At 40.0% G+C, this 19,009-nt stretch overlaps 1 protein-coding gene across 3 annotated transcripts in view; it reads right to left on the reverse strand.

Annotated features, from left to right (window-relative positions):
* Positions 1–106: 106 nt before the first annotated feature.
* The window catches only part of TMCC3 (transmembrane and coiled-coil domain family 3), a 57,850-nt gene continuing 38,947 nt past the window's right edge, over positions 107–19,009 (reverse strand). For all 3 annotated transcript variants that reach the window (XM_041409788.1, XM_041409787.1, XM_041409789.1), the window contains exons 2-4: positions 14,546–15,444; positions 12,943–13,078; positions 107–10,279 (exon numbers count right to left, since the gene is read on the reverse strand). In XM_041409788.1, coding sequence (XP_041265722.1) covers positions 9,977–10,279; positions 12,943–13,078; positions 14,546–15,444 — 1,338 coding nt within the window. In that variant the 3' untranslated portion in view covers positions 107–9,976. The remainder of the gene's footprint in view (positions 10,280–12,942; positions 13,079–14,545; positions 15,445–19,009) is intronic.

Consider the following 19,009-nt stretch of genomic DNA (forward strand, 5'->3'; position numbering starts at 1 on the left):
CATGGATCCAAACAGTTTTACACTGCAAAGAAATCTTTCTAGAAAGTGTCATGAAGTTGCACTCTCATTTTCTGTATCCAATTTGCTCATTTGCTCTCTTTTTTCTTTTCTTTTTTTTTTTTTTTTTTTCACTATCAGCTCTACAAATATTAACTAAGACCAAACAGAAGCCTTTCTCCCTTTTACGTCTGCATTAACACAAATGGTAGAATGGCACAGATTTTTACTTTGGTTCTATTAGTATCTGTTCATAGCAGGATTACGTAGCTATAATCTATTGGAAACAATTCATTTACATGAGAAACATGACACCAAGGATCTAGATCACTCCGTGTGAGCTCTGTGGCAGATACAGCAAAAAGCTACAACATCTAAAATTATTTAACTAAAATCCACAGGGTTGGGTGTTTCTTGCCAGCTAATTCAGGTATAATTATTGTGTAAGTATTTCCAATTTGTAATCTTTTTCTAAGAGGCTAACACAATGGTGGAAATTGTGTTACTTTATTTTTGCCTCCACGTTTTTCACATAGATCAGAGAAGGGTTTCCTTCCGAGACCCGCTGAGTCAGATAATTGCAGTTACTCACTGATGGCAGTGCTTCTGAAGTGTGGGTGCTAATGGGGCTCACAGTGACCATCCTGCCTCTGCTGGCCTTCAGAGGAGAGCTGCTCTAGTGACTCAGATGGGAATCTTGCAGAGTACCCAGAAAGAGAGAAAAAGCAAGAATCAAGGTGGACTTCAAGGGCACAAGGAGGAAATGGCTGAAGGAAGGAGGAATAAAAAGCAGAACTTGTAGAAGTGGGGCTAATGCACACAGCAAAAAGAGATGAGAGGGTCAGTCAAGAGAGATCTGGACAGCAAGAGGCAGAAACAGCTAGAAAATTAAGACTTTAAATGCTGTTAGACAAATATGGGGGGAAAATGAGGGAGAAGTAAATGTGAAGCATCCTGTTGGGGAGAGAGGGGAACCACATACTGGAGTTGGTTTGTTTGATTTCTTTTTAACTCAGTACATAAAGGAAACACGTATAACACCGTTACATAAAAAAAGGACTATTCCAACAGTGACAAACTCCCCTTTTTGAAACATCTCCCACAACACAGGCAGGTACTTTCTTTTGTAAAAATAGAAATTTATGCAGCTACAGGTGTCACTAGTTTATTTTTTTAAAAGTCTTTTTAAGGGACACTTGAAGTTCACTGCGGCTTGAGTAAAAGTAAAGAGATTTCATTTAGAGATCTTGCAGATTTTGATCAACAGTATTAGAGATTGTTTGTGACTCTAACTATCATATTATATTAGTTCTGGGTAGATCAACATTTCACATAACAGCAAGGTTCGTCCTCACACAAAGAAAGCAATAAAACATAGAGAGCTGTAAAATACATAGAGAAGCCCAGGAAAATATTTCAATCCATTTTGCAGATACAGTCTTTGGAGGAGTATACTGACTAAGTATGGTCAGAAGAAGTGTTGAGTTTGGAAGCTCATTTAGACTTCTTTGCTGCCTTAGTTGAGCAAGCTGAAAATAGTTGTTAGATTAGACAGATCCTCAAGCTCCTGTAGCCCAGGGGCATATCTGTAGAGAAGGTTTTGTTGCTGTGTACACATGCTGCTGGTCATACCTGCAGTTTAATCCATGCTTAGTCTATGTCACCTTGACCTGAATCCAGCCTGGCAGGATGGAGGCCAAGTGGGGAATTAGTGTTGGGAGTACAAGCTCTGCTCAGCATCTCAGTCAGCAGGTCCTGAAAGCATCCAAATAGCTTCACCGTCCCATACAATCGTGGCAGAGATGTCTGTGACTAAGTAGTGTGCAATTTGTGGTAGAGACTTAAAACCATACACTGTGGTGGGTAGATTGCCTGAGAAAATGAATATTTTTGGCATTAAAAAGTCAAAAGACAGAATTGCTTTTAAGTGCCATAGTGCTATAATGAATCTTGCCCAGTTAAACTCAGAGGGGTTTTAACCATTAAGCTCAGTGGGACCAGAGTACAATTTTTAGCATGGAGCACATCAGTGGATAAAAAGCCTAAAGCAGTTTCTTGAGCTATTTCTCAGACAGATGGGTTTTATGGGACTGCTGACCACACGAGCATTGTGTTCAGCCTGGATGTACACTATCTTGTACTGCTCTGTCTTTATCACCAAGTACCTATAACTACAGAGGAAACAGATGTTCTCCTGACCAGTACCAACTCATTAAAATGGTATTCAAAAGTAAAATATAAAGGGAATTTTTTAGGCTACAAGGGTTTTTCTCCCATGTATATTGTTTTCATATATTATCGGCTTCAGTCCTGACTGTGCTTTCATTTCCATTGGATTGATTCCATTCTAGCCACAATAACTAAAGAGTTTTTTCCAAATTTTCACACACAGGTGGGTAGAACCACACTCAGCAGCTGAAGGGATCATGACTACATCCAATGCAAGCTCAGTTCCTAAAGTTTCTGTCAAATGCATGTCTGTGCTTCTTTCAGAAGCTCAGCACTGGCCAGCTTCAACCTTATCCTAAGGTGTAAGTTATCATAGAGTCATGGAATATGCTGACTTGGAAGACACTCTTCAGGTCATTGAGTCCTACTTCTGGCCCTGCACAGGACACCTTAAGAGTCACACAGTGTGCCTGAGAGGGTTGTCCAGACCTTTTGTGAGCTCTGACAGTCTTGGTGGTGTGACCACTTCCCTGAAGAGCCCCTTCCAGTCCCAACCACCCTCTGAATAAAAAAGTGTTTTCCTGATATCCTACTTAAACCTGCCCTGACTCAATTTCATGCCATTTCCTCAAGTCCTGTTGCTGGTCATGAGACTGAAGCCTCTTCTCCAGGCTGAACAGACCAAGCGACCTCAGCCAGTCCTCATAAGGTTGTCCTTCCAGCCTCTTCACCATCCTAGTGTCCCTTCTTTGGAGGGTCTCTAACAGTTTAATGTCTGTTTTATATTGTGGCACCCAGAACTGTCCCCAGCACTCAAGGTGAGGCCGCCCTGGTGCAGAGCAGAGGGGACAATCTCCTCCCTTGCCCAGCTGGTGATGCTGTGCCTGATTCCCCCAGGACACCCCAGGCTGTCTGGTGCCTCCTGGCTGCCAGGGCACTGCTGGCTCGTGTTCAGCTTGCCATCCACCAGGAGCCCCAGGTCTCTTTCTGCAATGCTGCCTCTCGTTCCCCATTCTATACACACAAGCAGGACTGCCCTGCCCCAGGGGCACAGTCTGGTGCTTTCCCTCGTTAAGCTTCATTTGGTTGGTGATCGCCCATCTCTAATTTGTTGTGATCTCTCTGCAGGATCTCTCTGCCCTCGAAAGAGCCAACAGCTCCTCCCAATTTAGTGTCATTTGCCAACTTATTTAATATTCCTTTGAGTCCTGCATCCAAGATGTTAGTTAGGTTGAAGAGAACTGGGCAGGGGAGGAAGTCCTGCAGAACTCCACAAGTGACTTGCACCAGCCTGTCCAGTAGTTCAGCCTCTCCACTCCTGTCTGAATCTAGTCAGCTACACATAAAAGGTGACATAGCATTGATCCACTAGGCAAAGTCACAAAACGAATGAGTTGTCACCTAAGTCACAGTCCAAACAGGAATTGAAGAGGATACAGTGTGGGAATTTCTCCTTTCAATTACATCAATGCAGTGCCAGTTGCTAGGGGAGGCAGAACCTGCCGTTGGACTGCTGCACCTTCTGCAGCAGCACAAGCAGAGAAATAAGCACAGACATTCAGGAAGAATTTATCACTAAGTTTATAAACTGCTCTGCTAGCACTGCCTCAGCCAGCTAGTTCAGAGCAGTTCTGGATGTTGCAAATGAGTTGCAGCATAACAGCAGATGAAGTCTTGGGTGCCTTCATCTAGTTTCTGGCAGTCACACAGCTTTGGATCTTGGAGTTATTTTGGGGCACCAACACAAAGTATCTTCAGAGTACACGGCTGGTAAGGGTTATTTGTTTCATACAGTGATCTCTATGACTGCACAGTGGCTGCCTCTTGGTGACAAGTGACACTTCTCTTTTTGTGCTGTTAAACAAAACTGTTGTATTTTACTCTCTGCCTTTCTAATTTTGGGTGTTAAAGCAGTTACCAGGGCGTGCTATGCAGTCTCCAAAGCCAGAGTTTTGAGCAACTGAGAGAACTGATGGTGAGATGCATTTTTTTTAATGTCTGGTTTGCCTGGTTAGCAGGGATTATTCAGCCCTTGTCAGAAATGGGCATAATCACTAGTGGTTGTGAGAAAAGCTGCTGTTCGGGGATGGAGCTAGCCTTAATATAGAACAAGTTCCAGGAACCCATGTGAAACTCAGCATGACAAGATCTTGGAAAGTCTGCAGGTGACACAGCAGCCCTGTGCCATTTCATCAAATAGGAGAAAATAGGAAGTACAACGTGATTGCAAAGCACTGTTTGGCACTGTTATGGCACTGTTTCTGCTCTATTCTTGGAATAAAAACAACATCATTCCCAGTGGCTGCCAGTGCCAGCTACAAGACCTGCTTTGTAAAGGCAAACATTTTGCTTTATGTCAGCTGCGTTGTTTTTGGGGTTTTTTTGCACATGTGACCAAGGTTTCTGACAATAACATAAAAATACTTCTTAAACTTCTAATTCTAAGTTTTTAAAAAAAAAAAAATCCAAAGTGCAGCCACTTGGCACAATAGCACAACATTTGCATGGCAAATTTCACACAAGCTTTAGATAAAAGCAATGATGATACCTAGGTTAATGTTTGCAGTTTTGCCACGTCACAACTGTAAGTGAAACTCAACAGGTTTTGGTCAAAATTGCAGCGGAGCAGAATGCTCAGATTTGTCAGTATATTAAAACTGGGTCTTGTGCTCAATGAGTTAACTTTACCACTGTCAATTGAATAATTTGTTACTGAGAAAGGAAAATCAATAGGGGTTTGATTGATCAGACAAAGTTTAAGAGACAATATTCATCATCAAATAAATGTAAATATTTTTATTTTAAAAAATGTTAATGGCACCTTAGAGGCAGTCATGACTACACAACCAAATATACAGAAATTACATTTTCATAGTTGAGTCTTTCCACAGTGCTGCACAAAATGGAAATACTATGAGAAACATTGCAGGTCACACACCAAGACAATTAACTTTACTCAATAAAAGCAGACAATTTTTGGTACACCTTGATACTACCAGACCCAGGTTCCCTGGGTAAAAAGGAAAGGTGGCTTTGTGCAAAACTTTCGAACAACAGTACAACTTAATATGCTAAACGTACAGCAAATCAACCATACAGGACAGTTTGACTTGGCCTCATGCAGTCCTTATATACAGCATCATCTCAGCTGGCTTTTTCAGGGAAAATAAGCAATTTCATTGACTAAATAAAACTTTTCTTAGTCTTTCACTGTTGCAATGTAAAATTGTCTGATACTTTGTGCACGATTAGCATCAGAGACCATTCCAACTTTATCTGAAAGCAAGCCCTTTATAATCTCCTGTAGTAAAAGGCCATGTTCTGGCATGATGGTGAATGAAGAAAGCAGATATATATTTGGTTGATTAAAAATAGTGGAGAATAAATTTGCCTGATTGCTAGTCCTAGATGGACTTTCAGAAGAGATTAAATTCTGCAATTGAAATTAAAGTGTTTAGTTACATTAATCTGTTTCTCTTCTGTTGCATCATTGAATCCAGCAGTAAAATGTCTCAGTCATAGTGGAAAGGGACTTGGTTTCCCAAAACAAAAACAAGAAAATTGGTTCTCATACCTTCTGAATGAATTACAAGCTTCTGTGTTTTCTTGTTTTGTTCCTAAATTTCTTGTTCAATGATTTTGATTTCAGAAAGCACTAGTTATTATTATGCACTTAACTTTGTATCAAACATAAGCCTGAACTAATTCAACTTCAAATGTTGGACTTCTCGTTTATTATGCCATTCAGTAGCTAATAATTAGCTGGCAACCCTTATCATTGCAAAACTGAATTTTATGCTTACACTGGATTTGTCTAGCTTCAACTCCTGGTGAATGGATCAGGTATCTTTCCTACAGCAAATTGTCTTCACCTTTTGCATTGCTATTCCCCAGATAAGCAGTCATTATTTGTTCACAGGAAACCACTGGCTTTTAAATACCCTTCCTGGAGTGCAGACATCAGATCTATACTGACAGATGTCCTGCAGCAGAGGCAGTGCATAACACAAACATTTTGATATTAAACTAAAATGCAGTGAAATTTTTTAGTGCCTCTCTAAGAATTCAGAGCAAATAGACATCACAGGAGTGCAATACGGTGAGAAGTTGCATGAATGCATATAATGTAAAGCAGAAAGAAGAAAGAATTTAAACTGGGTCTCGATCAGTCCTGCCAATCACTAACTGAACTTTCAACAATAATGGAGTTGAAGCTAGCAGAGGGATCCATTAGACAATTTTTAGAGGAAACCTCATGTTGTCCTGAATGCTGAAACAGGAGAAATCAGGAAAATTGTGCTAACTTTCATAAGAAACTAAATCTCCAGAAACCTCCAAACAAAAAGCTGCCAAAAGCCTATAGAACAGGCAATAACAACTTATTGAAGGGCTTTTCCATCAGAGAACTACTACCAAAGTGAAATGAAATACTTGCCTGCCAGGCAGCACCAAGCAGAAAAGACACTGTCTGGCAACTTTTTGTTGAGTGGGAGTGTTAGAGGCTCATGATGAGTAGGTGTAAAGAGTATCCTAAGAATGCCTGATGTGTTGTATGAAAATATAAAAGCAAATGGTATCCTGACAGAACATGGTTAATTGGTTGAGAAGCTGAACAGAGTTCTCATTAGGAGAACTGCAGTTCTTTGGATTTGCCTAGGCATACTTTCACAGGAAGCAGAGCTCAGACTGCAGGCCAGATACACACACTAATATGTAAAATATACAATCCCAGCCTAAAGGGAGAAGTGATGCTAATGGCAGAGGCATCAGCCCAGGCTAACTTAGGCACCAGCCTTCTCTTGATCCCGAGTATGGGCACAGCTGGCTAGCTTGTCCCACCACATGCTGGGGCTGTTTGTTCCCTCTAGGAAAAACTCTGGAAGAACTTTTCTACATTGAAGTTGTCCCAACAATCTGCAGAGAGTCTGCCTGGAGCCCATTTTTAGGGACAGCTGATGATCACTGAAACATGAAGAAAAAGGCTCATCTCCCTTAAAATCCCAGCTTCACACTCATGAGGCCTTTTTACCAGCCCTTTAAGTCTCTAGATGTGGAGAACCATCTACCTCTTTTGCCAGGTTCTTCTTCCAGTCTAGTGAGCTAACATGGCATATGGAAGACGTCACCACATACCTGTAGTTAGCACACGGCAGGAAATATGACAGTGAAGGCAGGATGGGTGACCTCCCTCCTTGGGTAGCCTTCCATGTGGCAGAGCATCTGGCACTACAGTCTCACTCTGTGCAAAACTACAACAGTTTCACTCAAAAGCAGGCTTTTGCTCTTCACTTAACATTTTTTATTATTTTCTTGATGTGTGTCACAACCTTCAGTGATTTAAACCCAGCAGAGAAAATAACCTTGAGAAGAGATGCAGCCATTCACCAATTAGGTTTAGTTTACATAACTAGCATTATGCAGCCTTTATAGCTTTTTCTGTGTCCTCTGCCACATGTACAGCCAATATGGAAGTGCAAGACCTTCCTGTTTCCAATTTAGAATTTAGGCCCTGTCAGATTCTGTCAAGACAGTGAGCAATCTTTTGTAGAGACATAAATTTTAGATTCTACTTTCATTTTGCACTGAGGTTATCTTCCAGAGTTGTAACAAGATGCCCTTGGAGCAGAAGTCTTCACATTCCCAGGTGTGAAGGGAATGTGAATTACCACACCAACATCCTTTGTAACCTTTTTCTTCCTGCCTATCTTTGAGGCTGCCTGATGTAACATTTCAACTACATAAAATAGCAATGGGAGGATTATATAAATGTATAATCATGCAATAGGCAAAGGAATTTTTTCTTATGTAAACATTATTAACACATGGTATTCCTTTCTTGCACATCTACCTTTCTGAACCCATTTAACAAAATGCTAAACTATTTTCTCAAGAGGCCAATGCAGAAGCTGGCTGTGCAAGCTGAAGAGAAGAATGGAGATTATAATAGAGATGGCAAGAAAACGCCATGAAGAGTCACAGCACTCTTAGGATCAGAACCAGTTGCTGGTCTTGTTTGGGCTCTTGTTTGTTTGGTTTTGGTTTCCACTCCACTTCCCATTTAAGATGAGGTAGGGCTGGTTAAGATAACATGGGTGTGCCTGATCTGATCCATTTCCAGTGACTGCAAACCAGCACAGTCCTTCCTGATTCGCTGTGCAAAGATTTAGGACATATAAAGAATTCTTTAAATATTTGTAAGTATTTTAATAGAATTTTCTAAACATTGAGTTATGTCATTATTTATTAAGTTAATTCTGTACTTTCCTTAGTTCCTGAAGCCACAAATAGTAACTATTCACTGTTCATCTGACTGTAGTAAAATGTCAGAGTTCTTCCCTGCCTTCCCTTCATCCACTCCCATTCCTCAGAAAAAGATCTTTACAAATTCTACACCAACTATTGCACTTGATTAAAAAGAAATACACAAATCAAACTGTGCCCTCCCTCCCTCCCATAATACCAGCATAAAAAATACTGCAACTGAAAAGAAAATATGTAATGACAATTATTTTCACAGTTACTAACACTGAACATCAAATAATCAGAGACACTGTATTTTCACTTAATGGAGAGTGGAGAAGAATTCTGGTTGTGGTGGTTTGTTTTGTGGGTTTTTTTGTTTGTTTGTTTATTTTTAATAAAGGTCTTGTTTTGCATCATGGCTGAAAGCCAAGCTGATTTCAGGGAAATTTTTTGCAGTTATTGAATCAAGCAAAATAAATTCCAGCGGGAAAATAAACCCAACCCTGTCTCCTAATAGTGATACTGCATGTTAATACATTATTTTCAGGAATGTTTGTTGAGAGTGCCTATTGATCGTATATTTACAGAAGTTTAACTCCCTGCTCCCTCTAAGAAGCTGTTCCCTCATGTTTCTGCCACATTCTTTAATCTGACAGAAGAAAGAAATCCACTGTACCCAGGGTCCCACCACCTCTATGCTTTGCGTTCAGTCAGAACACCCCAACAATTCAGTGCTAACACAGGCTAACCTCAATGCTGCTGCTCCAGTACTTCTTTCTGCTTGCAGGTTGCAGGGCTTGAACAAGTGAGTGCTTTGGTGTGGACGATAACTTACCTACCAGTTACTTGCTTCTTAACTCCTTTACAAAGTTGCCTGGGGATCTTATAATTCATTTCAGGCCATCTTTGGAAGTCTTATGCCACAGGTATGTGTTTCCTGAATGGGATAAGGACCAGTGCCAGGACAGAACAACTGCTAACTGTGGTCAATAGTCATCACTGGTCTCATTTACAAACAATAAACTCTGTGCAAAAAGTTACTAGCAGAAGCATCAAGTTTTGTTAGTCACGAAAACTAAAAATCCCATGTTATGATACCCATTAACTTAGAACTATCAATACACATGACTGCATAGTTTGGCTTGTCACTCTAGTTGGATTCAGAGAGAAAATTAACTATCAGTCTAGCAGAGCTGATACACATTATGGCACTCCCTCTTGATCACACTCTTTGCACTCCAGCCTAGTAAAAAGCACACCTGACACTTGCAGTTGCTGGGATCCCTCCCAGACCCTCATACCATCTTTTGTGGGTATGGGTTTGGAAAGCGGAAAACCTTTTGGATTAAGGCAGAACACTGACTTAAGTGAGCAGTTCATCACAGATACAGCCAGTTAGACAAAATCAGATTGAACAGGCAACTGACTGCCAACAAGTATACTTTTATATATTTACACCCAAATTTGTATACACACAGTGCTTAAAAAACAGGGAGGGGAAGAAAAAAGGGGGAAAAAAAAGAAAATAAAAGAAAAAAAGAAAAAAAAACCAGCCAGTCCAACAGGTTTATCTTGGTATAATCATCCTTTCTATAGCACAAATTATATGATCCCAGTTTTTACAAAATATTGCCAGCAGAGTCACTGCAAAAAAAGTGCAGATGATATGAAAACGGCTCTTCATCATAGGAGCAATGAATTTTGCAATAGTAGAAACGCACACTAAGATGACAGTCATGAAGGCCAGGATAACATTTATACACTTCCCCAGGAGTACTTTGGCATTAACTGTTTCAGACTGCTGTGCTTGCTGTTCTTGCTGATGGAGCTCCAGTTTGGAAACCCGGGTCTGGCATGATTCCAAGGCTTCCTGGAGACAGAAAATAAGAATTAGGGCAGCCATATTTCCCTTCAACGTTTCCTCACATTTTAGCTGCAGAGCTATCCATCAGCTAGATTAGAAGTGTAATTTATTATAGACTGCTAAAATTTCAATGAACCACCAACTTTTAAAAGAATAAATGCACATATATGTCTGAATGAGTGTGTCACTGCTTAGGCATAATCAAGGCTAACAACAGTGTCCAAAATGTAAGTTTGTTCTTATTTCATGCTTGAGAAAAAGCATCATAACTTTAATGTTCATGACAGTTGTTTCCCATATATACACTGTTGATATAAAATACTAGTAAAGCTGTTGCCACAGCAACTATCACTGCATCAAAACAGCAAGAAAATTAGTTTCTTTGTACATTCTATAGAAAACATTATGGCGGGCTTGCTGTGATATTAATTAAATCTATTTTGCAACATGTAGCACTTGGTTTACACTGCCTCTGTGGTCTACATTAATTTTGCTCTCAAAGCAACCCATCCTACAGTGTTGGGCTTGAGTTCTCTGTGAGATCTGGCCTTCTCCCTGCCAGTGTGAAGACAGTGGAACAACCGGTGGAGATGCTTTTATGGGATTCTTTCCCACATGATCTATTCCACTTCACAATTTGTTCTAAAGAAAGCAGACGTTTCTCTTCTGCTTGAGGATGGAGTAAAAGTGGTCTTTGAGTAAAATGCATCCTAAAGACACTACCCCCGTGCTTGAGCCCTCTCAAAGCAAAACATAGGAAAACTTCCAACTGCTTCACTTATTTGCCAAAATGCCAGCTTTTTGCTGGAGTTGGGATTTGGGCACCACTGTGGAACATGGCGCAAAGCTATAATTTCATGAGACTGATCAACTTGACAGAACCTTTTATCACTGTGGGACAAAGAAAACCAACACTCCAGCATCCCTACTTTCTTGCACACTCTCAAACTCCAGGTATTTTCCTTGCACTAGCAAGGCTGTTCACCTGGTCACACAGTAAGCTGTTTCAAACCAAACATCTGTGTATAAACACCCAGAGATTTATCAGCTTTCCCTTGCTAGGTGAGCTCTTCATTGTTGCAGCAAGTTGAACTGGCTTACCAAGCCAGTCTGGCCAAGGTCACCAAGAGAGTGTGGCACAGTGCCTTACACCAGGCTGCTTCCTTTCGCTGCTCTAGGAATTAGTAACTATGTACAAGATTGTTACTACAGGTCTTAATGGGTGGCACAAAGTCTGTTGTGGTTCAGGCATGCTCTCCACTACACACTGATGAACTTCCCTGTAAATTATCTGTGAACTGACTGTAAATTATCCTCAGATTGTCTTGTGCTGCTTTAGAGAAAGTCCAGCTGGCAAAAGTCTGATAGCTGCAGCTCTGCACTGAGAGGCTGAACATGTCTTTAAAACTATCTGCACATCCTTTAGCGACAGGCTGTTACTCAAAATATCCAGAGCTTAAATCCTTTTACTCTATTTTATCTAATTTTCCAAAGACCCAGAGAGATGGGTTTAAATGAGCCCAACTGTACAGAGATAAAAGAAACAAGGTTGTGTCAACACAGCACTTCATTAAGGAGTCTCTGACACCCTGCTAATGAGTTAGGGAATATTTCACAGTCCTTCTGTTGGACAACTCAGGTTTCATTACATTTTTACATCTTCAAGATGCCTTCACAGAAAGGAGTCATTTTTTTCTTAAATCTGTGAGAGAAGTCTCTTGTTTAAACCTGCAATGAAACCTATGATATGCTTAGATTCAGTACCATCCCTTTCCCACTCTGTTCCCAGGAGCTTCTTAATTCACATTTAGGAAACTGTGATCATCCTGCTGCCTGCACTCTCTCTGTTTAGAAATGTGAGCACAGATGTCTACAGATCAGGTTTTAGGTTCTTTTACCGTGTGAGCCAACACAAAGACAGTCTTTGAGCATTTCTTGGTTGTTCATGAATAGGTAAGGCACAACTGTGTTTTCACCACTTTTCACCACTTCCTCAGACTTTGAGTGGAAATATTATGCATTATGTAAGTGCTTGTATTGTATAAAATATTCAAGTACGTACGTAACTACATGCTGTCAGGACATACTTGTAGACATTATTACTGGTTTTTGATTGAAGTCAGACATGACTACAACTGATCACTAAGGTGAAAACACCCTACAGCTTTGATTATAGACATTGTTGTGACTATGGCTTAAAACTCCTTAATTATAACCGGCAAGTGTACAAGTCTATTTATAAATCAGCTCTCTTACTTTTCACCCTAAGCTCAATTTATAATAAATCTTGCCAGTGATGAAGCTACATATTGGAGAAAGTCTGAGCAAGAAGTTTATGTCAGGACATTGTCAGAAGTGTTATGTCACACAATACAAGGAGCCTTGATTCCTTCCTCCTCTGTGAAAGAAATCAAAACAGGTCACTCATCCAACTACAAGTCTGTGTGGGCCATATCATCAGTTTCAGCAGAAAAAAAATCCTGAATCCAGAGAAAAAAATGGAGACTGTCACTGATTCAATGTGCTGGGTTTTCCCCTTAAAAGAGAGAAAACATGGCCTTACATCTTTCCTCATATTTCTTATTTAAAAATATGCAGAAAAATGCAAGTGTTTCATAGTACAAGATCTCTATAAAATGTTAGAAGATTATGATAAGGAAAAAAAGTACCTGAACATCTCGTGATCGCTCATAGGCCTGATACGCCACCTTCTCCTCTATGCTGGCTAGCTCTTGTTTCAAATTTGCTGTCTCATGTTGATGAAGGTCCGTGAGGTCATTTAACTGGTCTTCCAATCTCTCATATCTTATTAGGAAAAGAAGTCTAAATTTAGTGCCTTCTATTCAAGCAATGCAAATCATGAAAACAATTGCACATTTTAAAAGGCAATTTCTCAGCATACGATGAACTCATCTGACTGGCATTACAAAGCACATATGGAAATCAGTAAAAACTTTGCAAACTTTCCATAAACATTTATTAAGCAATCTGAAAGCCTTTTTTGAGTGTTTCTTACTGGCAGTAGGTGCTAAAAAGCAAATATTTGTACATCACTGGCAAATTATATGAAATATAAACAGTGCCTAAGGATATCCAACCCACATTTTTCACTCTTCATTTAGCCAAGAAGATATGGCTTCATAAGTAAGTTTGAGTTAATAGCTCTCCAGTAATGACAGGAAAAATATGTTCTCTCTCATACACAACTGCAGGGTTCTGCCATTTATGTACAGTCTGTTCTGGCATGTTTCTACATGGTAAAGTAGTTCAAGTAAACCACCAGCAAACTAGAATATTTTTTTTTTTGTGAGATTGTCACTTGATTTAACACACAAACAGGCAAACACTGCAGTCAGCACAAAAATGATGGAGGCAAAATTGTCTAGAAATAGGTAGCAGGAGGCTTGAGATTGTATTGACAGAGAGCTGTAAGAAAAGTACACTCTGCCTTCTCCTGAAACCAAGTCAGAAGTTCGGCAGGCCTTTCATTGTTCATTTCTCCCTATATTACCACATGATATCAAGCCTTTCATTGTATTTCAAGAACTATAAGCAAGGGAGACATGAAATATTGCCCTTCATACCAAGAATCTCCCCTCTGGCATAGTAAAGACTTCAGGAATTGACTGTGACCTTAAACAAGCCATAGGAAAAATGGGATATAGGTACAGCAGGTGAAAGCCCTCTGTAGAACATATCACCCACTTCTCACAGAGTATGATAAAGGAATTAATTGTCATGTAACAAATGCAAGATGAAGTTGTGCTACAGCACTTCAAACTACATCTCCCAGCTGTGTGTTACACCAGGGTACAAGGTGACATTGCATCCACAAGATAGCAATGTGTGTGAGAAGTATTTGGACAAGGTACTCAGGAGTTAAGGGTATACTTATCAGCTGTCAGTCAGTTCTGCTACAGAACTGATTAGCTTTTCTGAGTAACATTAGATGAGAATCCTTCCACCAGCTACAAAACCATTGGCATCTCCTATACGCAGTACTCATATAATTCATATAAAAACTATGACAGAGGAGTTTTCTGACCAGCCTTTGACAAAAGGCAAAGGGAACTACACCATTTGATAGGAAATATAAATATTCTATGTGTATTTTCAGTTGTTGGAAGGAATTAAACATGTTGGTACTAGATATTGATTGGAATTATCTTTTCGTCTTGCTTCTGAAATCTCTCTCTCACACACACACACTTTCCAAATAGTTTCTCTACACATTCAAAAGTCATTTCAAGAGAACAGTTAAAAAGAAAATACCTATATCTTTCCTCTTGTAGCATCTGAGAAATAAAGCCATAGTCTCTTTTAAATTGGGTTTTTAAATTCTCAATATCATCAGCTAATTGGGACTGTGTCTCCTTGATTTCCCTTAGTTCCTCCAAAATCATGGAAAGCTTTCCTTGGCTGTCCAGGGTAGTTGCCACAGCAGGACTAAAGGGAGTATTCCCATTGCTGTCTGCTGATCCAGAGGTCCCACTTGAACATTCATCATCACTAACATATTTCGGTTTGGCAACAATGGTGGCGCTGCCCCCATAGGTTCTAGAACTCGTTTCTGGCCGAAATTCATCCAGGGTATTTTTGAGATGAGCAATGTTGTCTGCGCTTCCAAATTTGTTTCGGATCAGGTTGGCAAACTCTCTAGACTTGCTGAAAACAAAGACAGGTGGTGTCAGAGATACACCCGGCACACCCGACTTGCTGCTCTCTGTTCCGTGCCCAGTGCTACGAGACTTTCCATGCTGAACATCTTTCAAGTTATCTTTGGAAGTATCCTTGGTAGCTTTGGAAGATCCATTTTGTTCAATATCCTTGAGCTTTTTGTGATACTGTTCCAATTTCTTCTGCAGCTGGGCAATGGAGTGGGCAGATTTCTGGTTCTTTTTCTCAAAGACTTGCTTAATGCGCCCAGCCTGTTGCTTGTCTGCACTGTTCACCAGTTTCAAATACTCAGCCACGTTTCCATCTCGAGCTGTTTGTTCAACTTTGATTTGCTCTGTAACCTTGAGGATTTTCTGTTTCAAGCTATCTGCATTGAGTTTGACTTTGTGAAATTCTAGGACCCCATCTGGTACATCAAAGTTCAGGTTGGTATCAGAACCTCCACGGCGGATGTTAAGTGGTAAACTCAGAGTATTCATGTCATGTCTTTCCACCTGAGAGAAAAGAAAAAGGAGTCAATGGAATTTGAGTTCTATTTTTTAAAATCAAACATCCAGTTTACTTTTTCACATATAATTATATCAAGTACATAGTATAAAGTAGCTTATATTAGCAAAGCATAATAAAGTTTTCTTTGAAATTAAGCATCATTTTTCTTGACTTCTACAGGTTAATGAACAGATTTGTCTCTCTTGAAATGAAGATGAATTAGAGAGAAAATTTTCCAGAATACCTTATAGAATCGCTGTAAGCTTTTCAAAATCACTTAAAGTTTTCCACAAAATGAGAATAACCTAGTTAGAAAAGGTTCCTAAATATATTGTTTATTATTAAGAGTTTCAAAGAGACCACGGCTGGTAATCACTCTGTTTTTTTCTCTTAGAAGTGGTCAAACATCAATGGAGATGTAACCAGATTTTTCCCGCTACAGCAATGCTATACTGTTCAGTATATTTTCCCAGGTTTAAAGCCTTTTTTTGATACATCCCATTCAAATTCCTTCCACAATTCTAAGTTTTTGCAAAACTAGCTGAAAGAAAGCTCTTGAAAATTTAGGGTATGCTGCAAGCTGGAAGCAACTGCTGTTTTTTAAAGCAGAGAGCATAGAGAAAGAATTGGCCTGTATTTGACTTTCCAGCTTGATCAAGGTGCTCAACAACTTGATCTGCTGTGCTAATACTGTTTTAATAGGAGGTTCACTGAGGGCGATTTACAGGAAGAAACTCAGGAAAGAAAACTGCATTCGGTCAAGTATAGGATCTGTACACCTTAAACACTCTCCAGAAGAACAACAAAAACAGCTAGGTGACTCAGTCACACCACCAACCACAACAGACCATTTTATCTTTTTCAACAGAAAGGCAAGATAGTCTGATACAAAACATTAAAAGCGTTTCCTTATATGAAGTCAAAGTTATGGGGAAGGCAAGAGAAGAATGATCTAAACAAAACAGCTTTATCCCTATTATCATCTTGGTTTAGCTTGCGTGACAAAGAAAGTGCATTTCATTGGAGCTGCCACAGTGTGAGGTTTGTAGAGACTGCTTAACAAATGCTCTGGCCATAATGGGTTTCCAGAGCTTTGATACCAGAGGGAACCAATATAACTCCTCAGGCAAAACCATTGCAGAAACAAGGCAGAAACTATATTAAAGTATCTCTTGAAGATGCATTTGTGAAAATCTCTTTTCATCTCTAATACTTTATGTTATTTATTTATTTATATCATTTTCCTTATAGATTACCAAGGATTACAGTGATTTTTCTTTTGCTACAGCACCACTCAGGGTACAAACCATCTAACACAAAAATTCATATTCACCAATATCTAAAAAAAAAGGTACTTGAAAAATGCATATTGAAAGCATTCTGGAGTTGACAATTTCTTTTGGAGAATATTGGTTCATTATGACCTTTAAGACTCAGACTCTGTCCCAGGGATTAAACCAGTGCTGTGGCCCAATAGATCTACATTTTATCAGTTTGTTAAAAACAATTGGTATTGATCCAAATGCTCAGTATACAACAAGAATTTCTTGAAACAACCTAAGACATTTTTTAATAAGCTTTGGCACAAAATGATACTGTAATTAGTCACAGAATTGTATACACACACAAAACAGATCCATCACTGATGTCACTCAGAACAAGTTGTACATAACTTCCAGGAATGGGTGGGTCTATATCTAACCTTTACACAGCAGTGTTTACTTCCTCAGTAAAAAATAGTCTAGAAATGTATTGTAATAATTGGATACAAGCCCAAACCAGATCCCTTCTCCCTTATGTCCCCTCCCTCACAGGGCTCTCAATTAGTCAGCCTTCTCTGCCTTCCTGAAACTTCAAGGTCACTAATGCAATACAGATAAAAAGAACAATAGCATTAAGGAATACATCTGCTGAATGCTGCCGTGCTTTTGGACATGAGGACATCTGTTAGCATGGGGCAAATCTGCTCCTGAATAAACCCAATCATAGGGTCAGTTCAAATTCAGTTTAAAGTAAATTTTAGAAAATAATTGTGTTTAAATTCCCAAAACACTTCTAGCACTAGGGCTTTTTACTTACTGAATTGAGAGCTCACTAAGGGTACAAAAAAGTCATATCCAACATATTTTTCTGTCTGATTGCATTTGGACAAAATGGCAGGTGTCCTCTGCCACCATGTTCAAAGGCTGGGTCAAGCAACAGAGGCTCTTGAAATCCTCTGCTGGTGCCATACAGCTTTTTGTTGGGAGGGGATGTGTAGTGTGGGGTGGAGTTATTTCTTTTTTAGGTGGGGGGATAGTTGGTTGGATTTTGTGGGGTTTAGGGTTTTTTGGGGTTTTTTGTTTGTTTATCTTAAATCAGAAGCAAGCAGACAGTGGGAGAGTCAGGTATGTCTAGACAAGCAGCCTTTCACCTTTCTTCTACCTTGATGATCCATTTGTGATTGTTTTATAACTCAGGACCAATGCTACCCCAAGACAACAGATTTCCGTCTTCAAATCCTACCCCAAATCCTTCTTGCTGCAAGTCTCATCCTGTGATGGGAAGAATTAGCTTCACTTCCTGCTGTATTGAAAGCCTCATTCTTAACACTGAGCACAAGACTGCCAGTAGTAGTCTGAGATACTTCCTCATCCCTGCAGGTAGTAGTGCCCTCTCCTGGGATGCAGGCTGAAATCCTCCCAGTGCAGGAGACTGAATAACATCTCCTTCAAACTGTGTGAGTGCTCTTCCAGCTATGCTACAGGAAGAAATGAGGAATGCCATCCATGCCATTGCTCCTTCTGTGCCTCCTGGGTCCCCAGCATCTCCCAGGGCAACCAAGCTGTTAATAATAAAGAAGTTGTTGAGAGACTGTTTTTGGGTTTTGGGGTTTTTTTTGAGATTTTCAATGTGGTTGCTGAGAGAAAAATATGTTTACATACAGCAGCAGGCCCAACAGTTAAAATGGAAGAGCCATCCTTTTGGAAGTGAGAAGCACTTTAAGAAAAAAGAATCATTGTACATGTCTCATATTATGGCAATTCACAGGGAGCTGGGCCTTAGCAGTAGATGAGAAGAAGCAGTCCTGAAAATGTGGTACCACTAGGAAGAGAGGAAGTCAAAGCACTAGCCCATAGTCTGAGGAAATACTAGAGACATGCCCTCAATCTGTCTTCTAGGAAAAAACAGGGAAAAAAGCAATTTGTATATGGTCCTGGGATAGCCATAGCTGAAGTTAGCCTGAAAAAAGACACCAGGGTCTTGGAGAGAGACCACTGCACTTTATGCAGCAGTTCACAAACACACTTCACCTCAACCCAGTTGAGAACTAATAGTAATGTTTGTGCTGCTGAAAGATGAGCTTTTATGAACAGTGAATATGAGCTTTTAAGAACAGTATCACAGATGACAAGATAGGTAACTCTCAGAGACAAAGCCCCAGTCCCCGCTTTTCCAGGGAGCCAAGATCTCCAGCTGTCTGACCATGCTATCCATGTCCAGAGCTTCAGAATGGACAGCAAAATCACTTCTTGGTGCAATGAACACAGGTGCAGTGCTAGGAACCCTTCACTGCACATGAATTGTCAG

The sequence above is a fragment of the Onychostruthus taczanowskii genome, unplaced genomic scaffold (assembly GCF_017590055.1).
Source record: "Onychostruthus taczanowskii isolate IOZ18803 unplaced genomic scaffold, ASM1759005v1 scaffold31, whole genome shotgun sequence".
NCBI lineage: Eukaryota > Metazoa > Chordata > Aves > Passeriformes > Passeridae > Onychostruthus > Onychostruthus taczanowskii.